The sequence below is a fragment of the Trichosurus vulpecula genome, chromosome 5, assembly GCF_011100635.1.
Source record: "Trichosurus vulpecula isolate mTriVul1 chromosome 5, mTriVul1.pri, whole genome shotgun sequence".
Lineage (NCBI taxonomy): Eukaryota > Metazoa > Chordata > Mammalia > Diprotodontia > Phalangeridae > Trichosurus > Trichosurus vulpecula.
The window spans coordinates 227,010,060-227,030,964 of NC_050577.1; the positions used below are offsets into that span (position 1 = coordinate 227,010,060).

The 20,905-nt window shown below is 36.4% G+C and overlaps 1 protein-coding gene across 1 annotated transcript in view; it reads left to right on the forward strand.

Moving 5' to 3' along the window:
• Positions 1-20,905, forward strand: part of CEP290 (centrosomal protein 290) — a 108,403-nt gene that overhangs the window by 16,073 nt on the left and 71,425 nt on the right. Inside the window, exons 12-24 of the mRNA XM_036759384.1 lie at positions 990-1,162; positions 1,958-2,120; positions 7,609-7,709; positions 7,783-7,870; positions 9,850-9,953; positions 11,671-11,755; positions 13,302-13,441; positions 16,008-16,172; positions 16,612-16,761; positions 17,671-17,786; positions 18,666-18,768; positions 18,878-19,108; positions 20,576-20,749. Coding sequence (XP_036615279.1) covers positions 990-1,162; positions 1,958-2,120; positions 7,609-7,709; positions 7,783-7,870; positions 9,850-9,953; positions 11,671-11,755; positions 13,302-13,441; positions 16,008-16,172; positions 16,612-16,761; positions 17,671-17,786; positions 18,666-18,768; positions 18,878-19,108; positions 20,576-20,749 — 1,793 coding nt within the window. The remainder of the gene's footprint in view (positions 1-989; positions 1,163-1,957; positions 2,121-7,608; positions 7,710-7,782; positions 7,871-9,849; positions 9,954-11,670; positions 11,756-13,301; positions 13,442-16,007; positions 16,173-16,611; positions 16,762-17,670; positions 17,787-18,665; positions 18,769-18,877; positions 19,109-20,575; positions 20,750-20,905) is intronic.

Sequence of the window (20,905 nt, forward strand, 5' to 3'; positions counted from 1 at the left end):
TTACTTGCTTTTCTAAAACCTTTTTGAGCTCTTCCATGGCCTGAGACCAGTTCATGTTTTTCTTGGAGGCTTTTGATGTAGGTTCTTTGACTTTGTTGACTTTTTCTTGCTGTACGTCTTGGTCTTCTTTGTCACCAAATAAAGATTCCAAATTCTGAGTCTGAATCTGAGTCCGTTTTCGCTGCCTGGCCATGTTCCCAGTCAACTACTTGACCCTTGAGTTTTTCATCAGGGTATGACTGCTTGTAGAGGAGAGAGTATTTTGTGCCAAGCTTGAGGGGCTGCACTGTTGTTTTCAGAGTTATTTCTACACAGCAAGCTCTGCCACACCAGCACTCCTCCTCCGCCAAGAACCGCCAACCCGGACTGGACTCAGATCTAAGCAGCCTCTGCACTCCAGCTCTGATCCACCACTTAATTCCTCACACCATGTGGGCCTGGGGCTGGAAGCAACTGCAGCTGTAGTTCTGTAGCTGCACCTCCTCCACTGCCCCCGGGGGGTGGCTGAACAGTTAACTCCTTTCACTCTGTCTCCCGCAGTTTTTCCCACTAACTTTCTCTGTTGTCTTTTGTGTTTGTGGGTTGAGAAGTCTGGTAACTGCCACAGCTCACTGATTCAGGGCGCTAGGGCCTATTCTGCCCGGCTCCTGGTCTACTTGGTCCTACCGCTGCCCACACTGGGCTCTGCTCCACTCCACTCCCAGCTCTGAGCCATAGACCTTACCCAGTGACTATCCAGGCTGTCCTGGGCTGGAGCCCTGCTTCCCTCCACTATTCTGTGGGTTCTGCAGTTCTAGAATTTGTGCAGAGCCATTTTTTATGGGTGTTTGGAGGGTCCTGGGGGAGAGCCCTAGGCAAGTCCCTGCTTTCCAGCCACCATCTTGGCTCTGCCTATATTCAGCTGTTAACAAGAGCTTGATTAATACATAATTTAAAGGGAAGAATAGTCAACTTTTAGTTTGTTGATGATGTGAAATTTTGTCCACTAGGTTCTTCAGCCGTGTCTCAGTTGAATCATTTTGTAGAAATGCAAACAAAGCTTCAAAACTTAGAAATGAAAAATAAAGAAGCCGAGAGGACAGCAGAGCTGGCGGAAGCTGATGCTAGAGAGAAGGATAAAGAGCTTGTTGAGACATTGAAGCGGCTCAAAGATTATGAAGCGGTATGGATTTTATGTTAGAGAAGAAAGAGTTTAGACCTAGTCTTTATAGTCAACTTTTATTATTGTTATCTTTTATTCACATGGTTTTTGTTGGAAGCTGACAGTATAAGATTTTAAAGATATTTTTTTAAATTGCTCTTTTCTTTGGTAGTATTTGGTATTGTGATTGCAGTCTTCTGAAAAACTTCTAAGACTTCACCTTTTCTCACCCTTTGGATGTACTTACGCTTTGGGGAATAACTGCTTCTAAGTGCAGCTTTAATTTCCAGCCTTTGGCCATGTTTAGTCTAAAATCAGCAAATGTAAAGCAATTTATGTTTAGTTGAAGTCCTTGCCAATTTTACCAACGTGCAGCTTGACCATAACTGATGTACTATGCCTAAAGTAAGAATGATTTTGGAAATAATATGTTATTTAGTGTATAACCACAGCCTTTGTTTTTGCTTTTAAAGTATATCCTTGGAATCTCAACAGTATCTTTGTACCAGTGGATTCTCCTGAAATATTTCCTGCTCATCTTTTTTTTTTTCCTTCTAGTAAGAGTTTCATAAGTATCACCTCTGCATTTTTTTGCTGCTAAAATTCTCTTGTCTTCAAAGCCAAGACAGTTAAACCTCTTTATTCGTTATCATCATTAGAAAACACATAAAAGTACAATACAAAGTTAGAGAATTAATGCTATAAACTGTTGTTATGTTTTTGTAGACATTGTAAATAAAAAATGAGTTATGTATTTTTAAATTAGATCAGAAGTTCTCATTTTAAAACTAATTTTTTCTTCTTTTCATTCTAAAGGGACTCTATGGTCTAGAAGATGCTGTTGCTGAAATAAAGACTTACAAGTCTCAAGTTAAAATAAGGGACCGAGAAATTGAAGAATTAACTAAAGAAATGAACAAACTTGAATTAAAGATTAATGATTTCCTTGATGAAAATGAAGACCTTCGGGAACGTTTGGGTAAGAAAAATTTCTAAAATTTTCTGTGGAGTGTAACTTTTATTAAACATTTTATAAATAATATATTTTATTTGTAAAACACTTAGCCCAGTGCCTGGCACATAGTAAGTGCCACATAAATGTTAGCTATCATTCTTATTATTAATAGTAATAATAAATTTCTGCATGAGTAATTAGAAGTTAGAAGTATATTCATTTATTCACTAATTTATTGGAGAACTTGGCAATATTTACACCTCCCCATGGTTAAATTAATTAGCAAAGTGCTCTTGAATCACATGAATTTATGACAACATTAAGAAATTTTCTTTAGAACTATCCCTTTTATGTATTTGACTTGTTACAAGCAAAACGAAATTTTTTTTTGTTTATGTAGTCTTAAGTGTATTATGCAATTTTATCTTATCTGGAATCAATGAGGAATTAGATATTATATTTAATTACTTTTCTAGAGGGTTAGGAGGAACAGTATTTCATCATAAAAGTTCTTTATAAGCTGGATGGAACAAAAGTGAAATTCAATAACAAATTAAGAAGAAAGGATAAAGGAAGGTACCGTATACCATTAAACATCTCCAGCTTGACTTGTGGCTGGACTTGACCAAATATGTACTGAAGAAGAGGGTCTGGAAGCAATATGTCAGTCAATTAACATATCTTTAATTGGGACCAAAGGAAGGAGAAAACACATTTCTAAACATAATTCTAAATAAATGCACACTCCTCCCTGATTTCTACGAAATAACCTGGGCAAATAATATTTGTGATTTCCACCTCTGCAGTGAGGATAAGTATCTTTTGCTCGAACTAAAATGAGTTGGCTGTAAGCTGTAGTATAGAGATCTTTAAGCTTGAAGTTTGTGTCTGACTGCATAAGGAAGCTCTGGTTCATCTCTCCTTTGGATTCAGCTGTCTGCCTCCATGTTCTTCTGTCTTCCCTTCCTCTCTTCCCCCCTGCCCCAAGAGGTCTGCCTCAGCAAGCTTCACTAGTTCCCAAGAAGCTATCCACATATAGTTTCCTCTCCACTTGATCCTTGATCTGATTTCTTCCCATAAAGTAATTCATCTTTCAAGGAGTGTCCATCTTCAAATGGTCAATGATTCTTTCCTTGGACCCACTTCCTTGACTCTATTTTCCCTTCTTTTCATGAGAGAGTCTAACTCACTTTCCTGTGGGCAGCAAATGGTTGCAATGGATTGTCTTAACAGGACCCTGCAGTTCTCTACAGCTGTTTTGTAGGTTGGAAGAGTACACATCCCTTTGAATTGCCTTGCATCAGTGGTACTCTAGCTGCAGTACTTTATTGGCCTAGCTCTATTTTCTACTATTCTCTTGATAGCAGGGTGCCCCTGGGAAGCTAAACTTGGATCTTCAGGAGTCACACCCCTTTCTTTTGCCCTTTATCACTTTCTTGCACTTTATCATCTGTCAGCTCCACATACTACTAATTATCCAAGCATGGTTATTCCAGAAGATACTACTGGTTCAGTGCTCCAACATTTACTCTCATCAGTAGCATATACTGGCCAAGGGAAGTTCTAGATTCTCAGGTATGCTTTGTTGTTTGGATGTCCCAGTGCCTTGAATGTCATAGATGTTCATCATTCCTTATATGGATTTTTGATCCACGGAGCCTATGGAATGGGGCATCTACATCGATATTGATATTTCTTGGCATGGTAAACTCGATAGTTGGTCAATATTGCTACATATCTCTGACTGGTAACATCCCCTGGAACACTTGCTTGGAATTAAGCTCCGTATATATTGTTTAAATTTTGTCAATGACAACCACCTGAAGAATTTCAGTTTGTGGATATGATGAGCCTTACTATCTGTGAGGTTTCTCTTGGCAAATAAAATTGCTGTCTAGTATTCATCAGCTACCTAAACATACTCCCAAAACCTCTAGGTTGATATCAGTGGATCCAAAGGCCCTGCATGGATCTGAAAAAGCCCATACTAGTACATGTTGGCTAAACCCTTAAGGGGCTGCTCATGTTTCTTATGCCCCAAATATTTAAACAGAGTAGAAGCAAAACCCATTTAAAAGTATACATGGATTGAATTTCTTCAAGATATCTCAGAATGGTAAAGAGTTCAAGCAAATGAAAAATGATACTTTTACCAAAAAAAGGGATGAGGGTGACTTAGTTGTCTCATATACCTACTCTAAGTTGTAAAGGATTTGTGATAATGATTTCTGCATCTGTCAAGGCTATCCTTATTAAAAACATCAACGCAAAAGGAATCCTTTCTCAGTTTTCTAGCCTAGAGCACATCTTCATAGTCAACATAACCTTTTGTGTCTTTTAGTTAATTAAAAAAAGCATTCAGCTTAATAAAACTAAAGGAGGCCCTTAAAGATACCTTAAACAAGCTGCCTCTCACACACATTAAAGTTATGACATTCTATGATAAATTCAACTAGAGATGTTTATTTAATGCTTCAGTATGTACAGTTCTGACTCTTTTCGATGGATCGCATTACCTCCTCAAACAGAAGAAAATTTCCGTATCAGTGGCATAGTTCTCCACATCTTGCCCCTCATAGAAAACATTACAGTAGTTACATAGTGCCCCAAAAAGCTACAAAGAGTTCTCAGTGAAATCTGTAGCCATTTGAGAATGGTTGATTTCACCATCCACACTGGAAAAAAGCAAAGTGGATGAAAAGCACATGTTGTTCAGATTGAATATTGAGTTAGTTTGTCGGTATGCATTTTGGACAAGCAATATAGTTAGACATGAAATTGTATGCAGAATTGAATAGGGGATTGGGATGGGTCTCATTTGGGAAGCTGAATAGTGTTTTCCATTATCCTCAGTTGTGAGAAGGAAAGTTGTGACTCTAACAATCTAGTCCTGTGAATGCTACAATTTTGGAAGAAAAAGAAAATCAAAATTCCTGGTGACCTAATTGGTAATGGAAAGATGTTCAATGGACATGTTTAGGCTCAGCTCTTGAAAGCTATACTTAAATTGATCAATGATCTCATTAATTTGGACACTCTCTCCAATGATGTATAGCAAATATATCTGGGCCTTTCCATCCTACGTAATTCTTGTCCATATCTTCCCATAAATTCATCATAGAGAGCCCATCCAACATGTTAGGGACTTTCCTTTCTCCTGACATCTCAGGAATACAACTAAAGTACTTTGTCTCTCTGTTATCTCTTATCTTGGGACCAGACCGTTTTCATTTTCAATTAGATGTTCCCCCAATGACATCCTTTACCTCAGTTCCTTGTTAAAGTTCCTTATTTGTTATGTTATAGCCTGTAGACCCCCCATGATATGCCTCTGTATTGCCTTCTGTGTGACACTCATTTTTAATTCTTTGAGACTGTTTTGTTCCAGATCTTATAGCCACATAGTAACAGTGGCAGAGTATTAATATTTAAAAAAATGGTAGCTTTTTTCTAAGAATAGCTTTGGGCCATTAATAAAGATTTGCAATTTCCTGAAGGCAATCCGGCCTACTCTTATATTTAATTCTGGGCCCAGCTTGTACCTCCTGACCCAGATACATGCTGATGGATGATTTATGTTAGACACTGACGGCTACACTGGTAAATAATATGGGATTATTTTCCCATGAGGAGCTTAGAATGTTGATATGCAGTAATGTATTCTTATCCAGAGGTAATTCAACCCACCAGAACCCAACAGTGAATATAGAAATAAGTAGAAAAAGGTTGCAAAGCTACTGAAATAATGTGTGCACTTTCCTTGGTAGGAGAGGCTTACAAGTCATATTTCAGGCTTGTTTCTAATCTTACCTGAGTTGGGGTAATTATTTTCAGGGTATACAGTAGATATAAAATGGCAGATTAGAAAAAAGATATGGGAGTACTCTTAGAAGTGGCCAGACTTCGATTCTAAAAGTTGAAACCTAAAATTAAGGAAGAGTTAGAAAAACTAGAAAACCCACAGAAAGCTCAGCAACTTAAGGCAGTTTGCTATTTGGGCATTGGCCATTAAGTGAAGGATGCTTTGGCTTCAGGGACTCAGGAAGATTTGTCATCTGTGCCAATAGATAAGTGTCCGTGCTGATGAAATCACAGATCTGTCATAGGATTGCAATATGGTTTGCATCCCCCTGTAGCCTTTCAGGGTTGGTGTTCATTGTGATAACCCTGAATTCTTACTCTGGAACATTGTCCACTATACTGGCCTCCTTCCATTGGTAGCTTCTTCTAGTGACCTCCATTTTGGGGAGAGATCCAGGTCTGCCATCCTACATTTCCCTCTCATCTAATGCTTCTGACTTCAGTTACCGTGTTAGAACTTTTCAGCAGAAGATAGCTGAGCTGTCAACTTTATTAAAAAACTGCAACATCACACCAGTTAGATGATAGATTTAGAGCTGCAAGGGGCCTGAGAGGTCATCAATCCAGGGTTTCTTAAACCTTTTCCACTTGCAACCCCTTCAGCACTTCTTAAAGTGTGGGTTGTGACTCCATATGAGGTCGCAGCCCTTATTTTAAGAAATGTTGATTCTAATCAAGCCAGATAAAACACTGAGGTTCAGAATGTTAAACGACTTGCCCAAGGTCACATGGATAGGAAATAGTAAAGCCAGGACTGAAATCCAAAAGTTTTTGGAAAAATTTTAGTTTTTTGATAACTTTTTTTTTTGTAGGGAAGGTGAGGGTTAATATTATTTGTTCAAAGATTTTTGTAGCAGAAGCTTTTGTAAATATAGGTGACTAGAAGAAAACCGAAATTTCTGACAGTAAGAGTTATGGTTAAATAAATTTTATGTTGGTGTAATGGAATATTGTACAAATAAAATCAACACATTAATGAATATAAAGAAATATAGAGGGGCAGCTAGGTGGCTCAGTGAGTAGAGCATTGGCTGTGGAGTCAGGAGGACCTGAGTTCAAATGTGACCTCAGACACTTGACATACTTACTAGCTGTGTGACCTTGGGCAAGTCCACTTAACCCCAATTGCCCTACCTTCCCCCCTCCAAAAAAAAATAAATACGGAAAGAATTGCTGAACACTGGAAAGCAAAAAAAAAAATAAAAAGAATCAAAAGACAGAATGCTAATTACATCATGTAAGCAGATGAAGGAATAGGGGTGAATAGATATACAAAGAATGTTAATGCCTATTTAAAGAGAGTGACTCAAGAAGTTTTAGGGCACTTTACATGATAAAATTGATTTAAGTGTAAATATTTGCAATGCAAGTTTGGCTGTATTTATGTTTAATATTGAATTTATGATCTCTTAAAAATAACAGGTTACTTTATGTTTACTTATGCACAGTTGAAGAAGGGAGTATTATGTACTTTAGGAGGATTTCTATTAAATGTTAATATGACTTTAAAAAATTTGGGCACTTGAATAATTTTTTTCAGTTATTGCAAAATTTTGTTTCCTTATGATTTTCAATCTGTGAGACATTATTGTAACAATTAGTTGTCTTGTTTATCTCTCCGTCAATTCCTAATTTTTATTCTTTATTTTAGGTCTTGATCCAAAGACTATGATTGATTTAACTGAATTTAGAAAGAGCAAAAATCTGAAACAGCAGCAGTATAAAGCTGAAAACCAGGTTCTTTTAAAAGAGGCAAGTGTTATGTTGAGAAATTTCTTTTCTTGATTGCTAGAAAGCACAAATATTTATAGTGCATATTTTACAGATTGAAAGTTTGGAAGAAGAAAGACTTGAACTGAAACAGAAGATTCGAAAAATGGCTCAAGATAAAGCAAAGAAATCTGGAACTTTAGGTATGGTCATTCCACATTTTTTAAAGTAGGACAGTGTATCAGTATGGGGCTTCAAATTTCTTCATGTGAGAAATGTATTTTTTTCCTCTTAATGGTTTGTTCAGAATTTATTAGAAGCAATAAAAATATGGCCTAATTAGCTACCGTTTATATTGTTAGTGTAGCACAGTTCTCAAAAGGAATTTAATCACAATAATTTTCTCTGTTTCTTCATCTGTAAAATGACAAGATTGAACTCAGTGACCTCTACAATCCCTTTAAGCTCTAAATCTATTATCCGATTACCTTATATAAAAAAGACCACCCTACTCCTCACCACCTAAAGGCCAAGTGTGTTAGATTTTATCATTTCTCCTAGGGGTTCCCCAGTACCCCTAGGGAGATTGGGTGGGGGGTGGTTATCTAAGCTCTTTATAGATGGCTCTGTGGTGGTTTTCCATCAAATGATGTTTTTTCTCCAAGTATACGGGTGGGCTCTTGTATCCCAGTTCATCTTAACCACCAAAAGATTAGCTTTCATATAGAAATCTTTACTTCAAAAGGTATAATCACAAATATACAGACTTACCAACCAACCCATGGGAGACATAATCTTCCTCTCTCTATGAACCAACTCATTCTCTGGGGAGGAGAAGGGATGAGGTTGATAGCTTACCTCAGTTCTTGTAGAAGTTAAAATAAAGGGCTGAAGCAGAATCTAATATGCTTTGGGTGAAGTTAAAAAGGCAGGAGTAGCAATCATGATCTCAGACAAAGCAAAAGCAAAAATAGACCTACTTAAAAGAGATAATCAGGGAAACTACATTTTGCTAAAAGATACCATGGACAATGAAGTAATCTCAAAAATTTTTACAAGTTTCTCTGATAAAGGCTTCATTTCTCAAATATAGGAAAGTAAGTCAAATTTGTAAAAATAAGAGCTCTTCCCCAGTTGACAAATGGTCAAAGGATATGAACAGGCATTTTTCAGAAGAAGAAATCAAAGCTATCTATAATCACATAAAAAATACTCTGAATCACTATTGATTCTTAAACTGTGGGTTGTGACCCCTATATGGGGGTCACGACCCACAGTTTAAGATGTGCTGAAGGGGGCTAGTGGAAAAAGTTTAAGAAGCCCTGGATGAGAGAAATGACAAAACAATTCTGAGATAACACCTCACACCTATCAAAAATGACAAATGCTGGAAGGGATGAGGGAAAATAGGTACACTAATGAACTGTTGGTAGAGTTGTGAGCTGGTCCAGCCATTCTAGAGAACAATTTGGAACTGTGCCCAAAGGACTATAAAACTGCATACCCTTTGACCCAGGAATACCACTACTAGGTCCGTATTCCAAAGAAATCAAAGAAAAAGGGGAAGGACCTACATGTACAAAAAATAGCAGCTTCTTTTTGTGGTGCCAAAGAATTGGAAATTGAGGGGGATGGATATTAACTATGGAATGACTGAACAAGTTGTGGCATATGATTGTGATAAAGTACTATTATGCTATAAGAAATAGTTAGGGGAGGTGGTTTCAGAAAAAAACATGGCAAGACTTATATGAACTGAGCCAAGTGAAATGAGAAGAACCAGGAGATTATTGCGCACAGTAACAGGGACGTTGTAAAGATGATCAATAATAAGATGATCCAAGATAATTCCAAAGGAAATATGTTTGGCATGATATAACATATACCATCAATATCATATTCCTTGCCTTCTCAGCGAGTAGGGTAGGGAGGGACAAAATTTAGATCTCAAAATTTCAAAAGGAAAGAATGTAAAAACAAATAAATAATGACTTTTAAAAAACTGAACAGTCCTAACATGTGGACACAAAGTCATGGATCATGGATTTGCACGGGAATGGGGCAATTCCTATACCACTGAGGTCATGGATACATAACAGTATATCTAATATAAGGAATGTTATAATTAAGATTTCTACTTCTTTGCTTCTGATTTGTTTTTTTTTTTATTTGGTATGAACAGCTGGTGACCTGCATCTGACCAACATCTTTAATCAGGAACTGAAAATGGAAGAAAGAAAATCTCAGCTTGTGAGCTCTGAAAATATTGATGAATTTAAATCAAAGGTAAGCTCTCGCAAATGTTATTTAGGTAGAATGTGTAATAGACTGTGCTGAAGAGAAGGGAAAATAATGGCTGAGATTTTTTTTCTTCCTTTGATTTTGCAATTTGAAGATTTACTCTGTATTTTTTATAATTGTTACTTTTTGGTGAAAAACTGTATACTTAGTGATCAAGACATTAATGAGTCATTATTTGCTCTGAATACAGATTAGAAGCTCAGATAAAATAGAATCATCATCTAAAAGAACACCAGTTCTACAGTCAGATCAGAATATTCCTGAAAGAAGCATGATCTTAGGAAAATTAACAAGAAAAATTTCTCAAATGCTTCAGAGTGGAGATCAGCCTATGAGCAGGCATCGTTTTGCCCATTTATCAAGAGATTCTTCACCTATACAGATCAGACATCGTAGTTCAAGTCCAGAAGGCTTTACGATTAGACAGATTTATAAAGCACCATGTCTGCAGTCTACAAGGAATTTAGAATCCCTCATCTGTAGGCAGAGCCAAGAAGACCCAAATAACTACTTGTATTCCCTTTCTGATGACTGTCTAAAGCAAGCTTCCACAAGTCATCAGGTCCTAGAGAAGAATAGTCAAATTACAGTGTCAAGAAGCTCCTTAAACTTAATGAAACAAGATTCTTCTGCTGGACAGAGGCTGACACTTAGCCAGAAATCCTCCATTTTTTGTCAGCTTATTCATGATAAAACAGCTATCATGGAAAAGTCACAGATAGTGAAACCAGAAGTCGAACAGCTTCCTCCTTCAAAAAAGTTTTCTGGTGATAAAAATGATTTGAAAGATGATGTATCAAAAGAACACATTCCATTTCAAGCAAAGATTTTGAAGAGTAAGCTTGAAAGTAGCCTTCATACCACAGAGTCTTGGCATAGTGTAGCCCCAGCAAAATTATCTCACCTAGATCCTGTTGAAAACCTTATAGAGCAGCTGCGGAAGGAACTCGTATTTCTTAGGTCTCAGGTGAGTTTCCTTCCACCAAATGTTCCAATGTGTGGCTTAGATAAGTTTTTCATTCATCTTCAGATGTATTTAACCAAGTTCCATCTGAATATACTTTTAGAGTATTGAGTGCATGAAATTAAAAAAAATAATAAAAAATTTAAAAAAATAATAAAAATAAAATAATATTTAAAAAATTCCTTCAGGTCATGTTACTTGTAAAAAGTGTTAACAAGAAAATGTGTATTACAAAAAAGCAACATAGAGTCAGTATAACTCAATGACTTGACTGTTCATTAAATGTTCCCTTAGAATGAGCTGATATTCCAGGATTTGTTGATTAAGGAAGCACAAAGCAGAGATGCAGAATTAGAACTTCAGAGACACAGGAGCCAGGCAGAGCAGGTAGTGCCCAAATATGACAATTGAAAAGAGAAATTGATTGGACTAATAGGTATAAACATTCCTCATAGTACTTCTTGGAGAATGGAGTGTGTGTGTGCATGTGCGTGTGCGTGTGTGTGTGTGTGTGTGTGTGTGTGTGTGTGTATGTGTGTGTATGGGGGAGGGTGGGCAGGGACAGGGGAATGAGTACTTTTATATTATTTTGTTTTTTCAATAACTCTTGTTTATGGACCTCATTTAGTGGTGAGTAATGCTTAAACTGGTGAGTCTTTCTGAAATGATATCTTTTAAATATTTTCAGTCTAACAATACAAATCACATTTTTGTTCATTCATTTTTCCCCATTGATAGAATGAGTATCTTTTGAAGGAACTAAATGAAAAGGAAAGAGATTTGGAAAGGAATAGGATAGTAATAACCAAGTTCCAAAACAAAGGTGAGTTATATTTGGACAATGTATCACATTATGCTTATTTACGTTTTGTCTTAGAACAGCTTTCCCATACTTAAAGTCATAAGAGATTGAATGAAATAATGGGGAAAAAAAACCCATTAACTAAGATCTTAGTCTCTGCTAAGCACTGTTCATGAGTTCCTGCCTCAAATTGCTCCTATTCTAAGATGGGGAGAGGACACATTGAAGGGAATGGTGGTCAGGGCAGGTCTAAAAAGTCACAGAATTAGAGAGAGGCTGTGATAACAGGGGTAATTTGATTGCTGTTCTCTATGCAAGAAGTGGGAATATGGGAAGGTGGAGAATGGTCTGGGTTTAAGATGAGGAAAGAGAACTCAGTGGCTTCAGTCCTCCCAGGCATGATATCTGGTGATTCCATTTGAAGGGTGAGTCAGCTTCAGGTGGCAGGGAGGGAAATGAATCTGGATGCCATAGCCCATTACATTAGGAAGAGTATTAACTCTGAGGTCAGAAACCGGGTTCAGTGCCTGCCTCTGATACCTGCTTCTTGTGTGAACTTGGTTAAGCAGAGGTGAGGAACCTGTGGCCTCAAAACTGCTGGTTCCCTACCCCTGGACTAACTGAAAGACCTTCATAAAGCCTCATTTTCCATTCTTCCTCTGTAGTCCAATTTATTACCTCACAGCCTCCCCTGTCAAGGTCAAGTGTCAGGGTACTCAAATCCTTTCAGTTTCACATGAAACTATTTCAGTTTTCAGTAAATAAATATTTATTAAGTACCTATCATGTGCCAAGTGCTGGGGTACAAAGAAAGGCAAAAAGTAGTCTTTTCTCTTAGGAAGTACAGAGTCCAATGAGGGAGTCAACGTGCAATCAAACTATGTACAAACCAGCTACTAATTAAGATGAACTGGAGATAATTGAGACAGAGAAGACACTAGAATTAAGCAGAATCATGAAAAGCCTCCTAATTAAAACCCCATCTTCTGGAACTGAGATGGTTTTTCTGATCTTTCCTCTATTATTTTCTATTTATCCTGTATATAGCATGTTTGTACTAATTTGTTTACTATCTCTCCAATCAGATTGTGAGCTCCTAGAAGGTAGAGACTGTCTTTTGCCAGTATGTTTATCCCCAGCTCTTAACACAGTATCTAGCACATAGTAGTTGCTTTGGAAATGCTTATTGATGAACTATCGAGTTTTTTTCTTAAACTGTCAGATAGCTAGATCGACTCAGAGACAGAGAGCTCTATTTAATCGGAGTAAATACAGATAATCTATTTTTAAAAGTTTGTGTTTTTCTTATTCTCATTCTACCCAAATGGGTACTCAAATTCTATTAGTAACTTGTGTGTTTCTACATGTAATATTCTTTTTTTTTTTTTGCTACGTGTCATATTCTTAATCATAGAGTCTCAGAGTTGGTAAGGACCTTAAAAGTGAACTGATTTAACCAATGCTTGAAGTATGAATACCCTTTATAATTTATCAGTCTATGTTATTAAATTTGCTAAAGTTATAAATCATTTTTTATCAAAATAGAAATGTGTATATTTAATTTCAGTAAAAGAACTTGTGGAAGAAAAAGCACAGCTTGAAGAAGGTTTGAAAGAAATATTGAAGACCATCAAGGAAATGCAGACAGAGCCTGGCATTAAAGGAGAAACACCTCTGGTCATCCCTAGTCTTGAAAAATTAGTTAATGTAAGTTTTCTTCATATGAATGGATTTATTTTTGTTCTTTTAAGACTATTGCTTTTGGAAGCATTTCTCTTATCGTTTTGGATCTTATTGATCTTGTGAAAATAAGCACCAAACATGAGAGCTATCACCAAACGTGATAGTTAAATATTTGGCATATATTTACCCTAGCACTTCAAAGGGTAGCAGCAACTCTCAGAATTAGTAAGTTATTTTGGTAGTTTCTGTCTTTGTCTCCCTCCCATCATCCCCTGTTGTTTCCTCAGAGCCCTCCACATTTGTGTGAAAGGATTTCTCTGCAGCTCAGTCATACAGTTTCTTAATCCCTTCAGTTTGAACAACATCCTCCTTCACTTATTGTCACCCAGGGATTAGTGATCATGCCTTTACCATGTTAATGAACAGCTTTCAAGTTCCAGAGTTTGTGGTTAGCGTGTAGAATTTCACTCCCTGATCCTCATCTCTGCCCCTCTGTCACTCACACTTAACCTAGACTTTTGACCCTTCCCTTCTTCTTGCCTTTCTCCCTCTCTGGGTTCATGTATGTCTACATTGGGCTTTGGGCACATGGTCTCTTGCTTTAATGTGTCCTTAGTAACCACCATGGAATTACTTGTGCCCTGATGTCCTGTTCTTATTAACCTCCATGGCATTATCACTTGCTTACCATTACCATTTGATTCTTTAAGGGCAATCATTACTAAGTTGCTAGAAATAGTCATGAAGTTGAGGTGATTTCACTTGCTGCAGATTTGCTGTAGTCAGTCTTGTCTGGGTCCTGTTGATACTTCACAATACTCCATCTCTGTTCTTGTCAATGTCCTATTTCTTTTTTTTAGAAGGCAGAGGAAGTATAAAATTTATTTAGACTCCAGAGGAGGAGTTCTGTAGCTGCACCACCCCCGCTGAACCGCAAACTCTTTTTACTTTGTCCCCTGCAGCTTTTCCCACTAACCTTCTCTGTTGTCTTTGGTGTTTGTGGGTTGAGAAGTCTGGTAACTGCCGCAGCTCACTGATTTAGGGCGCTAGGGCCTGTTCCGCCCGGCTCCCAGTCTGATTGGTCCTGCCGCCGCCCACTCTGGGCTCTGCTCCACTCTGCTCCCAGCTCCATGTACAATAGACCTCATCCAGCGACCATCCAGGCTGTCCTGGGCTGGATCCCAGCTTCCCTCTGCTATTTTGTGGGTTCTGCAGTTCTAGAATTTGTTCAGTCATTTTTTACAGGTATTTGGAGGGACGTGGGGGAGAGCTTAAGCAAGTCCCTGCTTTCCAGGCCGTCAATGTCCTATTTCAGCCACAAGAGCTACTGTTTTATATATTTTCTCCTCCTAACCCCAGCTACACTCACTTTCTTCATACTTAGAGAAGATACACTTTTATTTCATGTGGGAGGATTAAGTCTGTCTAAAACAGCTCACTACCCCCATTCCTTATCTTCTTGGCATTGTCAGCATCTATCTTCCTCTGCTATGATTACTCTAGTAGGCCAGGCAGTCAACAAGCATTTATTAAGTACATACTGTATACCACATATTGTACCAAGTGCTGAGAATACAAATATAAGCAGAAAGAAAGACCATGCTCTCAGGGTGCCAACATTCTAATGGGAGGAGACAACACATAAAAGATGATGAAATTGGGGTACAGAGAGAGAGAGGAAGGAAGGTACCGAGCTCCAGGTCATGATGGGGAAAGTCTGGAGGGCAGTCTGGAGAGAGCTGTTACATAACTGGTCTAGGAGGTAGTTGTACTCTATATTTCAAACACCTCAGGTGTGCATATTTGTGTATGTGTGCATATGTGTGTGTATGTATATGTCTGTGTGTTTGTTTATAGTCTCCTGTCATAGAATCTGGTTTAATTTTTAACATTGTTTCATGTGAGTGTGTGTATCTGTACACACACACACACACACACACGTACATGTATATATAAGTATATAAATATATATTCAACAGAGATATTTTAAGAACAGCTTCTAAAGTTGTATTTTGTTCTACTGTTAATTTAAAAAGTGATATTTTCTGTGTTTTACAACTCAGTTTATGGTGTAAATATGAAGATATAGACAGTTGAAAAACATTTTTCTTCAAAGGCCTTTCAGTTTTCTTCTTATTAAGATAAGATAACCTATAGATTATTCATAAAGCTTTTATACAAAGGGAAAAGTAGGCATGTTCATGACTAGTTGCTAGTGCCTCCTTGGTTAGCTTTCACTGCATAAAAGCATAATTTCTGATCTTTTCCATTTTTTTTTTTTGCAATCTTTCCCTCTGAGATATCTTGAAAACTGATCCTTGAGTGCTTTAAAAATTTTGACACTTGAATGTCACTGATGGTACAGAATTCTTGTGTTCATTTGATTATGTCCAACTGAGTGAAGCTGGTAGTCCATTAGGGTATAAGATAGAGACAGATAATTAAATTATTCAGTCTTAGCATGTTATATGCATTAGAGTTGCAAAGGAAAATGTTCCGTGTGGTTTTAAGAAAAAAGATTATTATACCAACATTCTATCAATATTTAAATATTTATCTTCTCATCTAAAATGTATTTTTAATGTATTAGGCTATGGATTTAAGGAATGCTGAGGGAGTCTTTGATGCCAACTTACATTTGAAAGCCCAAGTTGACCAACTTATAGGACGAAATGAAGAATTAAGAGATGAGCTTAAAGAAACTAGGAAAGAGGCTACAAATTACTCTCAACATTTGGCAAAAGCAAATTTAAAGGTATGTCATTTGGTAAATAAAAAGTTAACAGGAAATCATAGGAAGATTGAGTTAATGTAGTTGAATTAGTATGAAAAATATGTTTTTAATTTTTTTCAAAGACAGTCACAGATAGGTCCTTATGTGGTAATTTGTGAGAATACTGCTTCTTATTATTCCTACTAAGAAGTCAGAAAACATTTATATAAGTAGACATTGGTCAGATTGCTCTGTCAATGTGAAAAGAAACATGTAGCTGCATGTCTTCACCTAAGTGGAAACTAAAGCCTGGTTGTAGTTCATTCTAGGCACTGTATTTGCATGGCTTCTTTCTCTGATAGGTAGGAGAGTACATTGTGAAGTGTAGCATTATAGATGTAAACGCTGATTTGTTTCTGGACAATATATTCTTACTATATTCATTGAATTTTAAGACTTTTTTTTTCTCATTTGTTTCTAGATGGAAAATCTTGAAAAAGAAATTTCTCTTTTACGGAAAGCAAAGGGATCAAATATTGTATTCAAAGGAGTTGACTTACCAGATGGGATGACACCATCTAGTGCAAATATAATTAATTCTCAAAATGAATACTTGATATATATTTTACAGGTAGTTAAGTTTTTAAGGTTAAATCACATGATTTCTGTTATTATTTTAGCGTTAGTGCATCATTTGGAGATTCTCTAACTTCTTTACGCAGGGATACATTAGTAAATTTTAATGTACTTTACCACCAAGATCTGGTTCATCTACCTCAGGCATATTCAATCCATCTTGACCTTTGAGCTAGCCATAGGAGAGAGAGGATAGATCGAAGGATAACAAACATCTGCTGCAAAGGGAGCAGTAGGAACCGGAAGAGAAGGAGGTTGGAAAGAACAGTTTGCCTGACATTGCTCCTTAGGACCGTGATGGCAACTGTGTCTTCCCAGACTCAGCCACTAGGAAGAGCCTTTTAAATAAAAAAAAATTATTGCTTCAGTCTCTTTTTATTTAAAAGATGAGACAAACCATCAGTGAACTTGTGTCTCTTAGCTTACTGACTCGATTCTTCCTCAAAATGGAATAAGATAAAATTGAGCAGCATGAAAAGTTTTCATTATTTTATTTAAGGAGTCTGTTTAAAAGCCAAAGAAAACTATTTACCCCACTCTCTGTACTACTGTTCCCTTCACCAATTTACACCATGAAGAATTGGGTTCTTTTCATTTATAATTATTAAGTATAATAACTTACAATAACTGTTACGTTAAGTATGATAACTGTAACATCTATCTTCTTGTCAAGTAGTAAAAAAGAATTTATTTTTTGAGTTTTATTAAGTCATCCTAAAGGGTGAAATGTGACTGTACATACATTTTTATTTGATCCTTGTAGGAGTTTTGCAAGGCTGTACCTTCAAGTTTAGATGGCATCAGGATAACAGAAAGAGGGACAGACAGTCATTTCTTGGTCAGTTGGGCTACTGATTACCTGTGATTCTGATTTTGTCATTCTCATTTCCAACACAACCTTTAGGAACTGGAAAATAAAGAACAAATGTTAAAAAAATTAGAAGATTCACTTGAAGAATATAATAGGAAATTTGCTGTCATCCGGCATCAACAAGGCTTGTTATATAAAGAGTATCTAAGGTACAATTGGGGAGCTTCATAGGGGAGCTGACACAAATTTTTAAGTTAGAATTAACAAAATATTTTAATATTTAACATGTTCAGTATTTAAAACAATTTGGTGTTCATCTGTGTTAATGAATTAGTTTTTTGTATATTGTTTTTCACTTTTGGTTACTTCTAGCATTATTTTAATTAGAATGTGTTATTATTCATGGTGAAATTAAATGAAATTGATTCTTAAAGTAAAAAACTGGTTTTGACATATTTGCATGACCTACAAAGGTTTCTTCCTTCAAAGATGGGCACATGCACACACATACACACAGGCATGCACGCACAAACGTACATAATAGTGACTGCCATAAGGAGGTTAGTATCTCACTACTTTTTATTTTGTAAGAAAGCAGACCTTATTCTTTTCTATCTGTGATGATTATTTTAAAGAACTATCTCTTTTCTTCCTACTAATTATTGTCTAGTCCAATTGGGTGTAGCATTTTTTTTCAGTAGATAAATATTTAGCTTTAAATTTTAGGATGGATTCAAATTATTAAAGGTCTTGTTATGTAAGGTGAAGAGTTTAAATCTGACCTAATTTGTTCTCATCCTAGATTGCATGTAGTATTTGAAAAGTTTTGAAGTATGATGAATCGTTGGTCAGAATAAAAGTAATTTAATAAAAGAACTTTCCTGTCTTATATCTGTCATAGCTTCTAGGATACTAGATATGACTTTTAGTAAGAATCATATTTGCAGTGATCATCCACCTCACCATGTGCTGGACCTCTCTGTGTTCTTTTCCAAAATTTGTAGATCATCCGTAGCCTCACATGTTGCTTCATCAAACTAAACTGCTTAATGGAATGCACTAGATTTTGGTTGTTCTGCTTTTTTTAGTGAAAAGAAAATCTGGCAAACAGAATCTGAAAAATTGAGAGAGGAAAAGAAAAAGCTCAAGGATCAAGTTGAACAAGATGCTATAAAAGTAAAAGAATATAATGTAAGTGTCACTCCTTTCAGAAATAACTGGACAGTGATAGCTGAGGGGCCTTTCTGGATGGCTAAGGGCAATGAGTAACTGAAGTGTTTGTTGCTTACTTGTTATGCAGAACTTACTTAATGCCCTCCAGATGGATGCTGATGAGACGAAAAAACTTCTTTCCGAAAGTAGTAGGAAAATCAGCGTCTTGCAAGTTAATGAGAAGTCCCTGGTAAGGCAGTATACAACTTTACTAGAAATGGAACGGCATTTAAGAAAAGAAAACAGTAAACAGAAGAATGAATTGATAGCCATGGAGGCTGCAGTTGGAGACAGAATTGGCCATTTGCAAAGGTTTAAGGTAAGCTTGCTCTTAGATAGCTTTCCTCAGAACATTTAAGCTCTAGTTTTTGGAATTTCTTGAATTTATATTAGACTTATCAGAAATAAATAAATAGAAATCAAGTGAAAATTTTTAATTTGTTTTGACATCATATTCATTTAAAGAGTGATGTGTAAGGTTGTCAATCTTAAACCAAGATTTTATTGTGGTCCTAATGCTGAGTGAGTAGAATAGAAAGAGGATAATTTTTTTTATTGTATTAAGGGGATTTTGAGACTCAAGAAAAATGATTGCTTTCCCTTTTTGTGCTGGACTTTTCAGAGACTCATAGAAGATCTAGTTCTTCTCTTAAGAATCTGGAAGTTTGCAAGTATAACATATGGTTTTACAAGGAATAGGATGATTATAAAACATTTCATGTAGAAGAAGAAAGAATTGGAATTGTGCCTTCTCTCTCTAACCCTGGTTAATCTAGGGGCACAATTTTGGGAGGGGCGTGGGGGAAGAATGGAAAGTAAATGAAAAGACTATTTTTAAAAAGAAAATAGAGAAATATTTTGGAGAGATTTGTGCCAGTTCAGAAATAGAAGAATGGAATTCAAAAATACAAAAAGAAGAACTGAATTTCTTTTCTTGTACTTCTGTATTCCTCCTTCCCCAACACTTTCAGACCTCATAGACTAGTTCTTGCCACAAGTGTTTAATTCTCCCACAGCTCATTTTAAGAGATTTCCTGCCTAATTTTCCTCTGATCTCTTTTACTTACCCTCTTTCGATGATGTTAGTAATACTTGGTATTTATAAGAAGAGGAGAATTAGCCATATTTTTGCCATATTCTCCTGATCATTAGGGAATAATGATGTAGGTTTATGCGATTTCTTAGAATTATTTTGAGCAGGCAGTGAACTGAGTAATTTTTGGATTCCCCAGGTGCATTTTTTAGAACTTGGTTTCTGTATTGAAGCACTAAAAAATAATTTACTTTTGGGTTAAGAAGATACTTTGTCTATGGTATAAAACTGGCCTGTGTTCAGTTCTTAGCCAAGAGAAGCTGGAGAGGGGGATTGCAGCTGCAGATTCTCAGGATTGTACGAGCTGTGTGTGTAGCTTCACTTGTGTGTGTTTGGCTCTTGTAAAACAACTTGGCTGCTTTGTTGCTGTAAAATTTCTCTTCGTAGTCTCACGGTATGCCCTGTCAAAGGCATTTATCGATTCAGACTGATATACTTTTTCTCAAGATAATTTAACTTGACAGTTTATTGAAATAAGAAACATTTTTGAAAATACTAAAATGTGCTTTCTTTTTAATATAAAATGAGACATGCCAAAGAATTTTTTGTTAAAAGATCATTTAAATGAAAATTTTCTTATGTTTTTTGAAAATCATTTTAATCAATCAAAATGATTTGTCACTGCATAATGTTAGCTTTTTTAAAAATGAAAATCAGTGCCGAAATATAACACTGTTACTCTCATTTACATAGGAAACAACCACTTTCAGGATTGCAGCTCTCCAAAAACTGATGGACAATAGCGTCCCTCTCTCGGAACTCGAATTAGCCAATAAGCAATACAACGAACTGACTGTGAAGTATCGGGACATGCTGCAAAAAGATAATATGCTTGTCCAGAGAATGAGTAGTTTGCAATTGTTGGAGGTAAGATTATATGGTTCTTGATTCTTGAAAAATTAGAATGACCTTTTCTATAAGTATCTTTCATTTTTGGAAATCTTTGAGATTTTGTTGGATTCTTAGGGGAATTTAGCAGGTCTGAATCCATCATGTTCAGCAAGTAGGGGAGAAAAACACATA